Here is a 16,311-nt window from a genome sequence, read left to right as displayed (position 1 = left end):
TTAAAGAGAGCCAGCTGCTTCCGATTTTTGTTGTTGTTGTTGTTGTGTGGACTAATTAACTTGTTGTTGTTTTTATTTAGATCCGATTAATAATTAGACCGACACCGTCCAAATCCCAATTATCATCTGATTAATCCCTTGATTGTCGGAGTATTAAAAAAGTCACTGCACTTGCATTATATATAGTAGACATTAAGTTGACGTTGTGAATCCAAGCAAAGATTTCACGTTTTGATAACGTTTTTTCAATTGGGTCGCAGTCCATTTTTCTTATAACAAATCCATATTAACTGGTTTTAAATGTCCGTTAGATATCATATAAATATCCATGATTAGTGACTGAAAATGGTCGAACTTACATTTGATTGGATGACGATATCATTTTAGCTTTGGTGAGGGGATGCCGAAGCACATTGACCTTACATATTTTTGTCTTATATGACTTTGACTTTCATTTGTGTCAGATATGATTTTGACTTTTGAAAATGTCAATCTTACCCCTGAAGGAATACATACACATTACAGGCCCATTAACGGCCCAAACTGTTTCGGCAAATCTCTCAAATCATTTCGGAGGGAGACCATCAAGGAAATTGGATCAGTTTCTAACCACGCGCTTTGCTTTTTGAATGAGCCATCACCTCTTCTGAACCCATTGCCTCGTTGATCTTACTGGTTTTTGGGCACTCTGCTTCTTTCTGTTGAAGTTACGGTTTCGGCTGCTTCCTGTTCTGTTGGAACAGCTGCTTGAGTCTGTCCCTACAGCGGCTTTTGTCTCTGTCTCTTCATTTTCAGAAGCTTCTCGGGTTGATGATTTCGGCGACGTAGTCGGAGGAAGATACATTCCGGGCACGACCGATATGCTTTTCTTAGTTTGGACGAGACCTCCTCTCTCTTCCTGCAACTTCAGTATGGCCTCAAACCGCTCTCTTCTTATGTTCTCTGAATCTGACTGAAGCAGCAGGCTGTTCTCTTCGCCTACCGTCGCATCCGAACCCTGCTTTATCATAAAGTATGACGGAAATCATAAGTTTGAAACCCGCGTAGAAGTTATAATGCATTAAACAACGGAACAGGAGGGTATGCAGAATTTGTCAGCTGAATCTGTTGGTGCAATAGCAATGGTAGCCGGCACAATATGAAGATGAAGCTGAAGTTTGACATATCACCTGCTGAGACGATTTAGCACTGATCAAGCCAAGAACGTGTTCTAGATCACTTGCATCAAAAACCTTACGACACACTGGACAGTTTCCCAAGTTTTTGTCCGGTAATCCAGGATTGCCTGCGAGATATCGTTTGTTTGGATCAATCAGATAAGAGAAAGATTTCTGTGAGAAGAATTACTGTTTTATCTATGTTCTTTTCCAGTTTATCCTGATATTCATTCCGTACGAACCGTGTTGATCATGCATCTCCCTAGGCGGATGTAAGGCGTCACTAGATGAGTCATTTGAATCAGCTTCTTTCTGTGTGAGAAGCCAATTCCACCATCTAATGATGCATTCACTGTTCAATTCAAATTAAAAAGAAAAAGAATGAGATAACTAAGACAATCGGGGAAGCAAGAAAACAAAACATCTGGTGCTAGATTAAAAAAAATCCCTACCAGTGAAAGCAGTGAAAACAAGACATCAGCTTCATAAATGGCAAGTGTGTACTCTGACCATCCTCTGGTACTAGCGGGTATAAACACAACGGGCAATCCCCATCCGGGTGATTCATAACGGTGAGCCTCTCAACTGCTTCCTGGGAACATATGGAAATCAATGTTTCACATGTACAGGAGATTCTACTCTAAACCACACAACATTATCTTCGATTCAGCAACCTTACCATCAAAGAGAAATGCTGAATCTGCAGATCATTTCTCTTTTAACCAGTTCACCATTTTCTTTCTTTACTTAATTCGATCAATTATTTCTCCCCCTCAGACTATTAAGTCAAATGTAACAATTTGCAGGAGCATACGAGAAGAAATGTAACCTTGTACCTCACAAAGTGCTACTAGCATTAGAGAAGATGAGAATTCATGAGCTTTTTCTCGCACAGTGCTCATCAGATGCTTTTGCCTTCGGTCATCAAGACCCTTCGAATCTAAGAGGCTGATCAAAGGCGGATCCTCCGGATACTGAAATAGCAAAAGGAGTGAACTTCGCTTAATATGAGAATTAAGGGCCTCAAGGAGAAGCTCTACCTCTACATTAATCACACTGATAATTTGATACCACCAAAGAAACTGCAATACCTTAAGATCTGCTTGTATTCCCATAATCGCTTCCACAAACTGCAAAGTGGAAAAGCCAAATGATAAACAGGCTGATCCCTTATACAATATCAAAGATTGCAAGAAAAAAAAAATCAAGATAATGACTAAGAAAACGATATGAGCAATTCAAGTTACATATCTATTTCCACCTAATTATACTTCAAAGGAACAATCATGTTGGTTTTCCGTCCAGTGCACCGGCAATGGAATAGAAAAACCCTAAATAGACGATCTCACTTGAGATATTCTAGGATTTCTTCCTCTCATGCCAGCATATTCGATGAGACAATCAAAGAAAAGGCGTATATGTGTGACGATGATCGCAGTTTCTGACATCACGTGAATAGAAAAAAAAAACACATAGAAAGAGCCCGACCTGTTGGGAAGAGATGTCGGCGGTGCGGGGCTTGATGTGGAGTTGAAGATGAGGAGGGTACGAATTTAGTACGATGCAATCCTCTCCGTACACCGCTTGCACAGCCTCCACTTCCATGGCGACCTCCTCTTCTTCCGCCATTTTCAGTCTCTCTTTGAGATGATCCCGAAAGAATCAAAGAATGGAGAACAGACTATAAACGTCTCCCCGATATTTAAGAAATTTTCAATAACACCCCCTTAATATACGAGAGTTTCCAATTTCAACCCAAACATTATTCCCTCTCAAAGACAGCCCTCTTGATTGGATTTTAAAAAAACCGATTGGTGATAATGGGCCCATTTTCTCTGTTATGGGCCATATTAAGCCCATATTAGATCCTCCCTTTTCCGCATCGATTTAAGGCCCATAAAATTACCCTTTTTGCGAGAATAAACAAAACATTGGCGGTTAGCGGAGTACAGAACATTGAATCCTTCATCGGTTTCTTTCTTGTCGTATGTTCTGACGTTGTGGATCGAGCCAACTAGCTTTGATTCTCTGAATTGGGTATTTATTGCATTAAATGTAAATATATATTTTTTTAAAAAAAAAATGATGAAATGCCAATTTCTCCGTTGTATACATTGATATGCATAATTTGCATCAACTTGCGTCTTGAAAAGAGAGAAGAAGATTCATGCATGTCTATCTGATGACGATGACGATCTCTTGCGCTTATATTTTACACATTATCTTAAGAAACCGACAATATATATATTCATCTCTGCATATATAGACAAAGGGCGTAGTACGTAAGTAAATGCATGCATATTCAAACCCGAGTTGGAAATTTTTTCAGCATCTCCTGTTCTCTCTCTTGGTGTGCGTAATGGATGTGCGTGTAAAGAGTTCGGTTAAAAGTGAAGAAAAGGCAAGATTTTCAAAAGCATTTAAATCTTTTTTATTGTTTGCAATAAACACTTGTATTCTTCTTTCCTTTTCAATTAATATTGTCGGTTTAATAGTTTTAGATTGATCTGATTTTTTTGTACACAATACTATGATGATATGATCTTATTTGTGGCAAAGTTTCATAATTTTCTGAACACGGGAACTATTTTTCCCGAATTTTTTACCGAATATCGTCGATAATTCATAATAATTACACACGATCGAGTTTTTCAGCAAAATTTCTTGGGAAGCCTCTGCATCTCATATTTATGTTTGTGGTATAAATTTCATTCCATTTGAAAAAGAAATGACTGTCTTTGTTAAAAAATATCGAAGGTAATTCGTTTTTTTCTTCATATTTATGTTGTTTTTTCAATTAAAAATGCCACCCACTTTCTTTTTTTTGCTTTAATTTGGTTATGCATGTGTCAAAATGGTATAGTAATTTTTTTTGGTTAAAGAATGGTATGGTATAGTAATCACATATTTTTTTCAGGTTGTTATTATAAACTTAGAGATATTTGAATGGTATACATTATAATTTCTTGTTTATGTTTTTTTTTTGTAACCGGGTATCTTGAACCAAAGTCCAGACTAATTCTGGAGCCGGGAGTACTTTCTTGTTTATGTTGAATAACAACAATTGCAAACGGATATTTTCTTCAAATGGAAATTTATTTTTCAATTGATTAATTCAATTGATCGTGTGGTTTTAGGAATGGTGGATCTGTTTCCTACCCCGGCCGGCAATATAGTTCATGCTGTTAATTGGAAGGTAAAGTAGATGTTTTTTTTAACTCCTTGTTCATCCATATATACAAACAGAGTTAAAATGAGATATATAACTTTTCTAAACCCTAAATAAACTTGTGATCAAGGTGTTATCAAACATGTTTTGCTCAATTAGACCTTTATTGCCGGTTAACTAGCTTTATTCATACATACATATTACATATATATATATATATATACATTCATACATATATATATATATAATTATACATTAAAATGCATGAATGTGGTCGTGAACGTACGTGAGTTCCATTTGCCCGATTCAATATCTGATTGTCAATGGAAGTCCATGCTTAACCCTTTAATCGTAACGTTAGATAAGTTTTTTTTTTGGGTAACCGAGATACGTCGGCCTGATGTCCGGACTAATCCCGAGTTAGAGGGAAGTCATGTGAATACCTCCTCCCCACTCTAATGTTCGAACTCGCGACGGAACAGACGTTTTACGTCCCCATTTTACCGGTTGAACTATCTATGTTGGGTTAACGTTAGGTAAATTTTATTCACGGTGCAAAAATATTTAAGTATTATTAATAGATATATTAATTTACATTTTCTTTTTGGGTGCAGATTACTTTATGTTTGGGACATTTTTTTTAAACAGGAGCAGAATTTGAAATCTTATATCACACTGGTGGTCCTAATTCTTTTTATTTGCTGTCAATATAAACTTATACTTTACACCTATTTTATTACATAAAATAAAATCCGAGCACACGATTTGTAGAAGTAATTTTTTTTTAAAACTTTTTTTAATCTCTGTGATGTTTTTATGGTTTTCTTTTTCCTTTTTTTAATTGTACTTTTGTGCATATATTAAAATATGTGTTAATAGAGAATCCGATATGAACTACTACTATATGATAGATTACCACTTGCTTTAATTTAAATAAATATAACTATTGTGATATTTATAATTTAGTTTTTTCATAGTTCATGTTCCCAAATTTATTCATATATTGTGATAATTAAGATGTAATAATAATGTATTGTTTATTTATTAAAATTTCGGATTTTATGATAATACACACAATATAAAACTGCCTCGAATCATATCTTAAATTTATTATATAAAACTTATGACATATCGACTCCATAAAATATAAAGAACATGTGATGCAAGACATATAATAAAAATATATTATATTATCGTGTTGTATAACAATTAATTGAAATTTTCAAATATATATGTATATTTTTTTTAATGTCCGTTGTAGAAATATTATTTCCATTAGAATACGTAACAATAGTTTAATTTTTTTTCTCATATATTTAATAAACGTTATGCTTCGTTTCATTTGTTTCTATAACGGCTAATGACAACAACACTGGTTATTATAACTCAATTTTTGCTGTATCAATAAGCATATATCAATTACCCCTGGCCCTGGACATAGATTGAAGACGTTAAGGATAGTGGGGACTGACCCTAAATCATCTATTAACATCAAATTAATCACGTTTTTATGTTAAAATTTAAATTGGGAAAACATTTATGTCAAATAAAAAAAAAGTTCAGCGGAAAAAAAATCGCAGAAGAATCCAGAAACGTCCTGCCAAAAAAAAAAAAAAGAGAAATCGATGAACGCCAAAACAAAGGGTTGTAACGTTCGGCGTCTAGAGAGCTTCGCCGGAACGGAGAGCCGTAATTGGAGAGTCGATCGGAGAATTCTGCGCAACGGTGATCCTCTCTTGCGAAGGTTGTATGTTCGCTCTAGGTTTCTGTAAGTGGTTCGATCTCCACGCCGCGATTCTTTTGTAAGATTTGTGGGAACGAACTCGTACTGCTTTCGAGAAATTTGAAGCGTTTGGGATGGTCGTCGCGGTTTAATTGAGTATTTACTGTTTAGATTTGAATTTTCTCGAACATGTTTTGTTTGCCTCTGTGTTGTGTTCGTCGTCCTGACGGATATTGTGTGAGGATCGAGATTTTTTGGCGTATTTTCCGCGAGATCATGTCGGTGTTACTGATTTTGTTCATGTACCAAGTAGCTTGTATCCGTTTCTGCGAAAAGAATGTTGAAATCGCTTATGCCTATCCACCATATTATATCCATTTGTACTCTTGAGATTGATGCAATTTCCAAAATGGTTTTTCTGTTTCTGCTCATGGGTTATCAAGTATATAATGTGCTTAAGAGATAAAAAATATAAATCAACTGCGATTCAGATATATTATAGAAAGTAGAAACAATCTGTCACTGCTTTGTCACTGATCTGGCAAGCTATGGCTATGTAGCATGACATACAGACACTTATGTATCAATAAACATTGATGTGAAGTAGTGAATGAGTTGATTTTTTATGTTGACCTACGTATAAGTGTTTTCTTCAGTGTTCATTGAGCGTTTGACATGTCAAGACACTGTTGGACAACCAGCATGAAATCCCCAGACCAAGAACCCTATATCGGTTGGAAAGAATTGGTGCATGATGAAAGAAATTTAAATGGCATTTAAGAATACTGTTTGATGGGCTTGAGTTAACAAAGATGCCTTGCACAATAATTATATTTCCCCTCTTAGAATGGAGGGGAATAAAAGTAAGGAGAAACAAGTTTGCTAGTTTCAATATCAGTCGATGAAGTTAAAAACTCTGGTTCTTTTTCCTTTTGATACTTTTGTGTATTAGACTTGGTGATGGTCAGATTAGTCAATTTCTAGTAAATGAATTAGAATAATCCATTTTTAGTCAGCATTTTCTTGAACTTTAAAAAAAGATTTGCATTTATGACTTCAAAATGCTACTAAATACTTTTGCTTGTAGTTTTTATTCGGCCTAGCCTTTCCATCCACATATCCTTTCATTTTGGTTGGACATATATGGAGATTCCATAAACTTTCATGAGCTAATTTCGTGGCTAAGAGCATGTGGCACATATGCATATATCTGTTTCTGCTTTAGCTTTCCATGGTACATGCAATAATTACTCCACAAAAAGAGCAGGAATTTTTGTTGTTGCTGTTTTGTTTTTGTTTTTTTTATGGGCCGATTTGGCTCAGCGGTAAGCTCACTTGCTGTGGGGTATGAGGTCGCGGGTTCGAATCAGCCTCACTGCATAAAAAGCAGGGGTAAAGCTGTCTAGTATGTTCCCTTCCCCATCATTCCGACTCGAACTGGGTTGGTTCTTTTATTTCTTTTTTTCTTTTGATATTGCCTTTTGTAAACTATGTCATATACCTTCCTAGAATCTTATGTTATGTTATGGCTGTATTAATATAATGTCCAAACTTGACATCGGTGAGGCACCAGCCGTGTTATGCTGAGGGGAGCATATGCAGAGTTGAGACTATATAAAAATGAACCTAATTTGTGTTGAAGGAAGTGTTAGGATTTTAGTTGGACAGAACTGTAAAAGCTAAACAGCAGCATCATTTTCAGATCATGAGTCGTACAAGTCCGTAGCATTTAATTATGCTTTTATGTGATAAACAAGTACTTAGGCGTTTACTTGCTACACTTTATTTAAGCATTTATGTTATAACGGAGTATGTGTATCTATAGTGTATGTAACTCACCAGCAGGCATCTCTAGGCATCATCTTTAGGGATTTTCTCCTTAAGTGTATCGATGAATCTTTGCTGTGTAAAATTGTTGCTTGAGATATAGTTAAGGAAGTCGTTGAAGCTGAATTCTCCATAGGCAGCTGGGTTTTTTTCATTTACGAGCTTAGGTGATGGCTTTATTTTCCTATGCAGTGGCAGACTGTGAAGACTTGCAAAAGAGAGTCGCTTGACATCTCTGCTCAGTGTGACACGGTGAATTATACTCTTGTATATGCCATTGCTCATCACTTCTATCTGATCTCCCAACTGAACTATTAGAGCTCCTTCAATATATGGAACACAGATCCAGTTATTGTTGTGATCCATTACCTGGAGCCCCTGGCCACTCTGGAGTAATATGGTGAGTGCGCCGTAATCTGAGTGTGGTGGCATTCCCAAGGTAATTTCTGGTTCGGGACATGCTGGATAGCAATTCACAGCTATGACTTGTGAGCCGTCTTCAATCTCTTCTTGTAAGTAATTTTTCTCCAGGCCTAGGCTTTCCATTATAATTTCGATCAGTTGCTTATGTAGCACTTGTGTTGCCTCTGCATACTTCCCCATATTTTCCCTAACAAGCAGGAATATTTCAGAGAATCTCATAAGTTATGACTAGTATTTGTTTGACAACATCTACTGTAGTTTTCGGAATCTCCTTGGAACACTCAGATTCTATAAAAAAAAATTCCTTGAAAGCCTCGAGGAAATAAAGATTCTTAGATTTGGATAATGAAGCTGGCCTAAATTAGGGTTACTTACTTGTAGCATGGAGGATTTGATGGCCATAAATCAATCCACTTTGAGAGTGGGTGGGAGTAATGTTTGATGAAATCTCTCCAATAGTGAACTTTGTCTGTTGTATGGTTTAGGCTGGTGCCATACCGTACTGGTTTATGAACATCATCAGACACCAGAAGCATCTTTTCCTCCATAGGCAAGTCAAAGAACTGTGTTGCAGCATCTAGGGCACCTTTCACTACTGATGACGGTATTTCATGGTTTATAACCTGCAGAGAAGTAAGTTTGGAATCTGTAGGGAGAAGGATACATATGATACGTAATGCTGGTGATTTGTTTTCGGTAAACCACGATGCATGCAAAATGCATGGAGAATGAAGAAAAAATAGCTTCATATTTCGGCTACAAGCCGACATGGGTTGCAACTTGTCTTTTTGATTTAAGCTTAGTTAGTCCTAGACGAAGGACTTTGTTCCTTATGATATAAATGCAAGACGACAATAACTGCCTTTCCGATGATGTCTCATATCGTGATATTATTGTTAGACGCTATACGCGAACCTAGTACTGATTGTTTAATGACCCAAGGGAGACTGATAGACGAGAATATATATGGAATAAGTTTATAGTACATGAAGAACACGAATAGTACGTTTAAGCACCAAACTTCCTTTCTTTTGGAATGTCATGATGCATGAGTCTTGAGTTATATGAGTTTTGCATGTTTTATCTACCCGTAAGGGAAAAGATATAAGTAATACCTGAAAGAAACCATATTCCTTGCAGGCCATACGTATCTCGTGGATTGTCTGTGATCTATGGGAAGGTTGGTCCAAGAGGGAAAGATCAATGACAGGAAGGGCGGTGTTGATGTTTGGACGAAGAAGGGCTGGTCGTTGTGAGGGCGGGAGAACGTAACGGGAAGGCACCCGAGCAGCCCCTGACTCGGTAAGTGTCATGGCACTGGTGAAGGAATCATGCATGCTTTTGTTCATTTCTTCCATTCTCGCAAAGAAAGATCCTATTAGTTTTTTTGTGTGGTCGTTGTTTCCTGAATCAGCTGATAGGCGGCATGCATATATTTATACATGCATTTTGCTGATTCCAAAGAAGATAGTTTCCATTTTTCTAACTTTCTTGTTTTGCTTGGTCATGGTTTTTGGAAACATCTCCATTAAGTGTTGGGAGAAATGGCTCTTCGATTAAAAAAACAAGATAGAGAGGTGGCCCTTTGTTATTACGTATCGGGGAAGAGAGGATGGCTAGTTGCACCTTTTGCTACTCGGACTAATGATCTGCGGAGATGGTGGTAAGCTGAGTTCAGGTAAGCTCAACGGTTTTTATCCCTTGGAATAGTGGGCACCTTCTTCTTTTAACTCAGGAGATACTGAGGACAGGATACTAAGCTTCTTTTCTGTGTACGCCGTTCATGAGGTAGAAATTATCATCGTCATCATTATTATTCTATTATTCTTTTGTTTAAACACGGAGGACAGACGATTCCAAAATATTTCAGAGGTACGTCATTCGTAAGGTTGAAATTTAGGTCGAGGTTCACTGGAAGAAATAAATACGCGACCGTTTGCTTTTTTTTATTTATTATTATTATATTAAAAACTAGATAACTATTAGATGGTTTATTGGGTTTTTATTTTTTGGCCGATAAGTTTATTGAGTTTTTTTTTTTGGGAGGTATCTGCATGCAAAGGCGCATCTGTATACCAAGAAAAAAGCTAAGTTTTGTATTTTTTTTCCTCCTTAAAACAGAGGTAGGGGTGGTGTTTCTCTGAGAGGGTCCTTCTCGTGGGTTAGCAAGTGTTTGACCACTTGACCTATGAGTCTATGACAGTTGCCACTTGCCACCTCTTGCCTTTTTACTTCTCTGTGGTACCAAAGCCCGGGTTTTGTTTTTTTTGGGCTGTCGAATGGCCGAGACACGTTTGATGGGCTTGGGGTTGGTCTTGGTTTTCGGCTTCGGCTTTTGACTGAAGCCCATATTGGCAGAGTTCGTGTATTGGTGTTTCTAGTTTATCGTATCCATGAAGAAGAAGAAAAAAGAAGAAAATCATTCTCTCTCAATTTTCAGAAATGCTTTTGTCTGGTTTATGTTTTTTGTTTTTGGTAAAGTTTGTCCAGTGGGTTTGAACTCGTGTGAAGGGATATTGTACATTTTCACCTTATAATTCTGTCATTCCACACACTGGGTATGGTTTATGTTCTTTGTCTTTGTCCAGGAAAACTTACGGTGCCTCATCGGAATATTGCAAGGTACTTTCTTTGTCATCGTAATTTTGCGTCCATTTTACTTTTATCCCAGATGATTTATGTGAAATTGTGAATTAAGATGATTATCTACCAAAGTCCGTTGTGAATTATGATATACATATATATATAGATATATATAAAGAATGAAATCGTTGAAAAAACGAATGTTGAAATTGTCACTGGCCAGAAAAAAAATGGTCAGTTATCATAAAATAACTGATCGTATATGTTAATGCGGTCTCGGTAGGAACTAGGAAGTCGATGATGTCAGAAACATAATTAGCTACTGATCCTAGCGTTATCGTTCGATATGGATTATGATTATTAATATGGTTATTATTATTATTATTATTATTTAATAGTGGTTGGGAAGGGGAACTAATCAAAGCTGTACTTTTTTATAAAAAAAAATAAGAATATTGAAAAGGCAAGTATCACCTAAACACAGCGATTATTGAATAAGCTTGAACGTGGGAAGCAGGTTGCTTCGACCCGTTTTATCCGTTAAGACGTCCGAGTTTCGAATATTTGACTACCACATAGCTTCTGTCCAGATAGTTACTGTCATGTCGTCGCATCTTGATCACTTGACGATGTTCATTCATATAAATCTCATTAAAACCATATCTTATTTAGGATCCCACACACTAAACAATATGCATTTTTTTTTATAATAAAGATCAAGTGGAGAAACAAGTTCAATTACAAAATTCTATTACAAGTTGAAACAACACGAGTAAAAAATTTCGTGTCTTTGCACAAGTAATTAAGAAAAAATCTGTCATTTTAGACATGATTTATATTTATATATATTCTCTGCGGAAATATCCCGAAAATTATTTCGAAAACGTTTGCATGTATGGTCGTGGAGACGATGAGAATTAGACAACGAACCAACACCAAAAGGAAGACCTTATCAACAACGTTTTTGTACCCTTTGATTGACTTTCCCCGTCTTTTCTTTTGTATGCATTGTTAATTTGAACGAGTTCTATTTATTATGTTGGTAATTGCTTCAATTCTACGGATACCGTAGAATCTCCAAGTTCTAACCCTTTTTTTTTTTTGTTGCTAAATGAACCCAAAATGAACTTGTACCAATGTTATTTTTCCCTTCATGTTTATCTAAATAATAAAATATCGTTAAAAGTGCCATCGTTATTATGGGTCTGCTCATGTACAAACACGCCAAGGCATTGGAGTGAATGACAAATACGAGACAAAGCCTTCGACCGATTGATGAAATATTCTAACTTTCATCGTTTGAATATAAAAAAGATGAGAGTTGGTAAGCATCATCATGTGGCATAAATTATACTACAAAAATAAATACACAGTTGGAGAAACGGCGAGACTTTTTCATTCTTCCTTTTTTTTTTTGTTAAATTCCTCGAGATCCCTCAAATGCTCTGTGCGTATAAATAACATTTCACCGTTTGCCCTCTTCTTCGCCTCCTCTCTCTCTCTCTCTCTGTTCAGTAACTTGCAACACAAGGTTCCATCATCCATGGCAAAAGCAGCCATCTCAAATATGGCCGGAGCGGCTGCCATCCTCCTCGTCCTGGTGACGGTTCCGGCCACCATGGCAGAGACATACCTGGTCGGCGATAGTTCTGGATGGATCCAAGGTTTTGATTATACAGCTTGGACTAGAGGAAAGACTTTCAAAGTTGGCGACGTTCTTGGTAGTTATATTTAGCCCTCGTTTCTATATTATCTATTCCTTTTTTGTACATCATCTCGTCAATAAGTTACTCGTTCTCAACATTGAAAATGTTTTTTTTATTTGTTGTTGTGAAATTGATGCGAAAAAAGAATTCAAGTACCGGTCGTCGCATACGGTGGATGTGGTGAACAAAGACAGCTACGACAACTGCGACACGAGCAATCTCTTAGAGAAATTCTCTGGCGGAGACACCAAGTATACACTGAACGCGACCGGAGCTATCTACTTCATCTGTGCGACACCTGGCCACTGTCAAGCTGGCATGAAGCTCGCCGTCAACGTCCAACCCTCCGCCGGTCCTCCTACCGGAAGTCCGTCTCCGCCGGCGTCGCCCAGGTCACCGTCGGCACCGAGTGCGGCGGCTCGGGGAGTCATGGGCTATGCCATGATGGGTGCTTCGATGGCGTTGGGCTATGGGGCTTGGATCATGGGCTAGGCTGGAGGCAGTGCTTCGCTGTTGGGTTTTTGTTGTGTGTGAATGTGTGTTTTGAGAGAAGGGGTGCGCCACGTCAGCTCCTCTTAGGGTTTTATTTATTTTTATTTTGTAATTTTAGTGTTATGATTTCCATCATGACCTGTTCTCGCGGAATAAAAAATGGTACTTGATTTTCTATTCTTTTATTCACTTTGTTTTTTTTTTTTTACTTTTTTACAGTCAGTGATCGCTCGCATCATAGAGATAAATTTTTATAAGGCCGTATCGATTACGACATCAAGGCCCTTGAAAAAGGGGCACCGAGAAGATATTTCGGGGCTTTCTGAAAAAGGCCTTCGCTAATGAAGTGTTTGTTGAAGATGAGCCCACTGGGCCCATGGTTAAAATGATGTTGGGCCGGTGATGCATAGAGTTTGAATGATTAAATCGAATCGTGCAAATAAAAAATATTTTATTTTAATTTTTACCTGATTTATATATAGGGTTATGAGTTACGTTTTTTCTTTTACCGTGTCAGTTTGTGAAATTTGAAGAATTAAATTGTAGTTTATATTGTTTTGTTGCGAAATTAATTTGGCCGCAGCTAACCACTGTGGATATTATTTATTGTGATGGTTTAATTACTTGTAAAGCCTAAACAAGAGACGTTCGATGTGTTTGTTGGGATTTGACCGGGGATGCCACTCAAATCTGTCAGAATAAAATAGAAAAATTCTTCTAATAATCAAAAATCAAAGTTGTTATATATATCTATATAATTTGATTTGTATCTAAAAAAGTACCTAGGGTTTTGAATATTTAGTACCGATATAACGTTCACGTGGTTTTTGGAGATATATGTACACACCACTTTGCCATAATGGAATTTTAATGGAATGTTTTAAATAAACATCCATCTTTATTAACTCTTACCAACATTAATGGAATGAATTGAACAATCTTCCACCCTCGTACACGTTTTACGGGCTCTGTTAATTTGATTATAAAAGTCACTCTACGGAAATGCATTCCAAGCATAGTCAAAATGAGAATCATTATAATTTTAATGCTGCTAAGAAAGAACAATTCCACATGGTGCTACACTGAACACCAACCAAGTCACATTCCCAACTTCAAAGGTCCTAATCTCGATAAACAACAACACCGGTAAATGTTTTAAAATAATTGTTGTTTTGGATTATTTCACATTTTTTTTAAAAAAAAGAGAAAAAATCGTATATATCCTATTTAATGATAAAACAATGTTATCTTTATTGGAATTTAATAGGGATAAAATTGGAAACTATTGTAAAACATATCTTGAAAATGTAGAATGATAAATATTTTGAAACATGGAAAATAACTTAAAACTACAAATATTTTGAAACGGAGAGAGTACATTACAGTTTGATTTTAATTATTTAATATATATTTTTTGTGTGTGCAGAAAAAAAATCACTTAAAGGTATTATTCTGGCATGAAGAAACCACGTAAGGGACCGAAGCGAAAGCATTATCCTGGCTCTGGCTTCACAGTACTGCCATTTGGCGAGCACGGCGTCACAATGCCGTTTGACGCCCCACATTCTCCCCCAATTAACCACACAAACTCTAACCACACCAGTGGTGGTGGCAGCGTTGGACATTTCCACACCGCACTATCGATCATCTATTTACACAAAAATAATAAAATAGAATTTGAAGTATGTGTTTTTATGTATAATTATGGTTTGTATTAAGTGTTGTATTGTCTATGTGACCCTTGGACGCATGGGTTATCAAATAAAGGTTGTGAGTGCCGTGTAAAATTATTCTTAATGGTAAAAGTTAAAAGTTTGTAAGTATATATTAATATAAGATTCTAATTTCGAATAATTATAATATAATTGATGCAAATTTCGTACATTACTAGTACATTAATTATATTATACAAAATAGAAGTTTAGTATAACAACTTATATATATATATATATATATATATATATATATATAATCAGTAATATTTATGAGAAAGAAAAATCTTAACTATCTTATATATTAATATAAGATTCTAGTTTCATATAATTATAATGTAATTGATGCAAAATCCGTACATTACTAGTACATTAATTATATTATACAAAATTAGATCCTTTCACTCCTATAGGTGACCATATCGCCCCCGAGTCTTCGCCTGTTCAGAAAGTTTATAAATGGCTTTATCTGCTTATCCTGCTCATACCACTCGTCGGCGGTGTCATCGGCCTGATACGTTACTGCCGTAATCGGTCGTTACAGTAACGTGTTGTCTGTTGTTTTTTATAAAGTGTTGTCTGTTGGTTTTTATGAACTAATCGTGTGGGTTCTGTAAGTGGTCTTAGCTATGTTTTTATCTATGTAAGTTTTAATGCTTTAACTTAATGAAAAAGTTTCCTAGTTCGGCTACAAGCTGATATGAGTTGCAACCCGTCTTTTGATTAAACCTGAGTAGTTGATCTTTGTTCCTTATGACATAAATGCAAGAAGACAATAACTGCCTTTCTGATGCTACCGACGAATCAAGTTTGGAGATTTTTATGAATATTAATCTATTTAAATATAATTATTTGTTAAAAGATAGAGAAGGAACAACAATTTTTTAGATTATAAAATTTAACATGAATTATACTGAAAGGGAGATAGAACTATTTTAATATATTTCTATCGCACGATTTAGAACATTTCTAACAAAAATGGTAATGATAATGATGTGTAAGAAATTTGAGCACATTAGGTTGATTTTATTAATCATACAAGTGATTGCGTAAAATCGATAATGGTTTTGATACATTGCAACTAATGCCATATATCAAAATAGAAAAATTCTTCGAATAATCAAAAATCAAAGTTGTTATATATATCTATATAATTTGATTTGTATCTAAAAAAGTACCTAGGGTTTTGAATATTTAGTACCGATATAACGTTCACGTGGTTTTTGGAGATATATGTACACACCACTTTGCCATAATGGAATTTTAATGGAATGTTTTAAATAAACATCCATCTTTATTAACTCTTACCAACATTAATGGAATGAATTGAACAATCTTCCACCCTCGTACACGTTTTACGGGCTCTGTTAATTTGATTATAAAAGTCACTCTACGGAAATGCATTCCAAGCATAGTCAAAATGAGAATCATTATAATTTTAATGTTGTTGACCATGGTCATCACATTCCCAACTTCAAAGGCCCTAATCTCGATAAACAACAACACCGGTAAATGTTTT

General features: G+C 36.0%; 3 protein-coding genes and 1 long non-coding RNA gene across 6 annotated transcripts; 2 read left to right on the top strand and 2 right to left on the bottom strand.

Annotated features, from left to right (window-relative positions):
- Nucleotides 1-419: 419 nt before the first annotated feature.
- On the bottom strand, nt 420-2,812 carry LOC104817188 (E3 ubiquitin-protein ligase RNF25). The gene is made up of 7 exons (XM_010546264.1): nt 2,646-2,812; nt 2,249-2,287; nt 1,994-2,131; nt 1,610-1,749; nt 1,400-1,509; nt 1,170-1,285; nt 420-997 (listed from the first exon to the last, which is right to left on the bottom strand). The coding sequence occupies exons 1-7, from the start codon at nt 2,784-2,786 to the stop codon at nt 638-640; spliced, it is 1,044 nt and encodes a 347-aa protein (XP_010544566.1). The 5' UTR covers nt 2,787-2,812; the 3' UTR covers nt 420-637.
- A 2,994-nt stretch (nt 2,813-5,806) lies between these two features.
- LOC109116835 lies at nt 5,807-10,942 on the top strand. 3 transcript variants are annotated; one of them, XR_002024426.1, is made up of 5 exons: nt 5,807-7,490; nt 8,069-8,128; nt 8,220-8,388; nt 9,440-9,601; nt 9,833-10,942. It is a non-coding gene; the product is annotated as an uncharacterized LOC109116835 (long non-coding RNA). The 3 variants fall into 3 exon arrangements; XR_002024427.1 differs by having other exon boundaries at nt 5,813-6,070; XR_002024425.1 differs by having other exon boundaries at nt 5,814-6,094.
- LOC104817597 (protein DOWNY MILDEW RESISTANCE 6) lies at nt 7,725-9,814 on the bottom strand. Its single transcript, XM_010546847.2, has 3 exons — nt 9,415-9,814; nt 8,675-8,922; nt 7,725-8,486 (listed from the first exon to the last, which is right to left on the bottom strand). The coding sequence occupies exons 1-3, from the start codon at nt 9,655-9,657 to the stop codon at nt 7,901-7,903; spliced, it is 1,077 nt and encodes a 358-aa protein (XP_010545149.1). The 5' UTR covers nt 9,658-9,814; the 3' UTR covers nt 7,725-7,900.
- A 1,378-nt stretch (nt 10,943-12,320) lies between the features above and the next one.
- Nucleotides 12,321-13,257, top strand: LOC104817186 (uclacyanin-2). The gene is made up of 2 exons (XM_010546262.1): nt 12,321-12,603; nt 12,734-13,257. Exons 1-2 carry the CDS (start codon nt 12,426-12,428, stop codon nt 13,078-13,080), a joined length of 525 nt encoding a protein of 174 aa, XP_010544564.1. The 5' UTR covers nt 12,321-12,425; the 3' UTR covers nt 13,081-13,257.
- The last annotated feature ends 3,054 nt before the right edge of the window (nt 13,258-16,311 follow it).

The sequence above is a fragment of the Tarenaya hassleriana genome, unplaced genomic scaffold, assembly GCF_000463585.1.
Source record: "Tarenaya hassleriana unplaced genomic scaffold, ASM46358v1 Cleome27, whole genome shotgun sequence".
In the NCBI taxonomy this organism is placed as follows: Eukaryota; Viridiplantae; Streptophyta; class Magnoliopsida; order Brassicales; family Cleomaceae; genus Tarenaya; species Tarenaya hassleriana.
This window is presented reverse-complemented; position numbering and strand designations above follow the sequence as displayed.

Excerpts from the sequence above, each read along its gene's own strand:
- LOC104817188 (XM_010546264.1), bottom strand. The coding sequence starts at position 2,786 with ATGGCGGAAGAAGAGGAGGTCGCCATGGAAGTGGAGGCTGTGCAAGCG. Across the intron at positions 2,132-2,248 it reads GAATACAAGCAGATCTTAAG|TATCCGGAGGATCCGCCTTT; the intron begins GTATTGCAGTTT and ends TTGCTATTTCAG. Across the intron at positions 1,510-1,609 it reads TGTTTTCACTGCTTTCACTG|TGAATGCATCATTAGATGGT; the intron begins GTAGGGATTTTT and ends TGAATTGAACAG.
- LOC104817597 (XM_010546847.2), bottom strand. The coding sequence starts at position 9,657 with ATGGAAGAAATGAACAAAAGCATGCATGATTCCTTCACCAGTGCCATG. Across the intron at positions 8,923-9,414 it reads AGGAATATGGTTTCTTTCAG|GTTATAAACCATGAAATACC; the intron begins GTATTACTTATA and ends ACTTCTCTGCAG. Across the intron at positions 8,487-8,674 it reads TCAAATCCTCCATGCTACAA|GGAAAATATGGGGAAGTATG; the intron begins GTAAGTAACCCT and ends CCTGCTTGTTAG.
- LOC104817186 (XM_010546262.1), top strand. The coding sequence starts at position 12,426 with ATGGCAAAAGCAGCCATCTCAAATATGGCCGGAGCGGCTGCCATCCTC. Across the intron at positions 12,604-12,733 it reads CAAAGTTGGCGACGTTCTTG|AATTCAAGTACCGGTCGTCG; the intron begins GTAGTTATATTT and ends ATGCGAAAAAAG.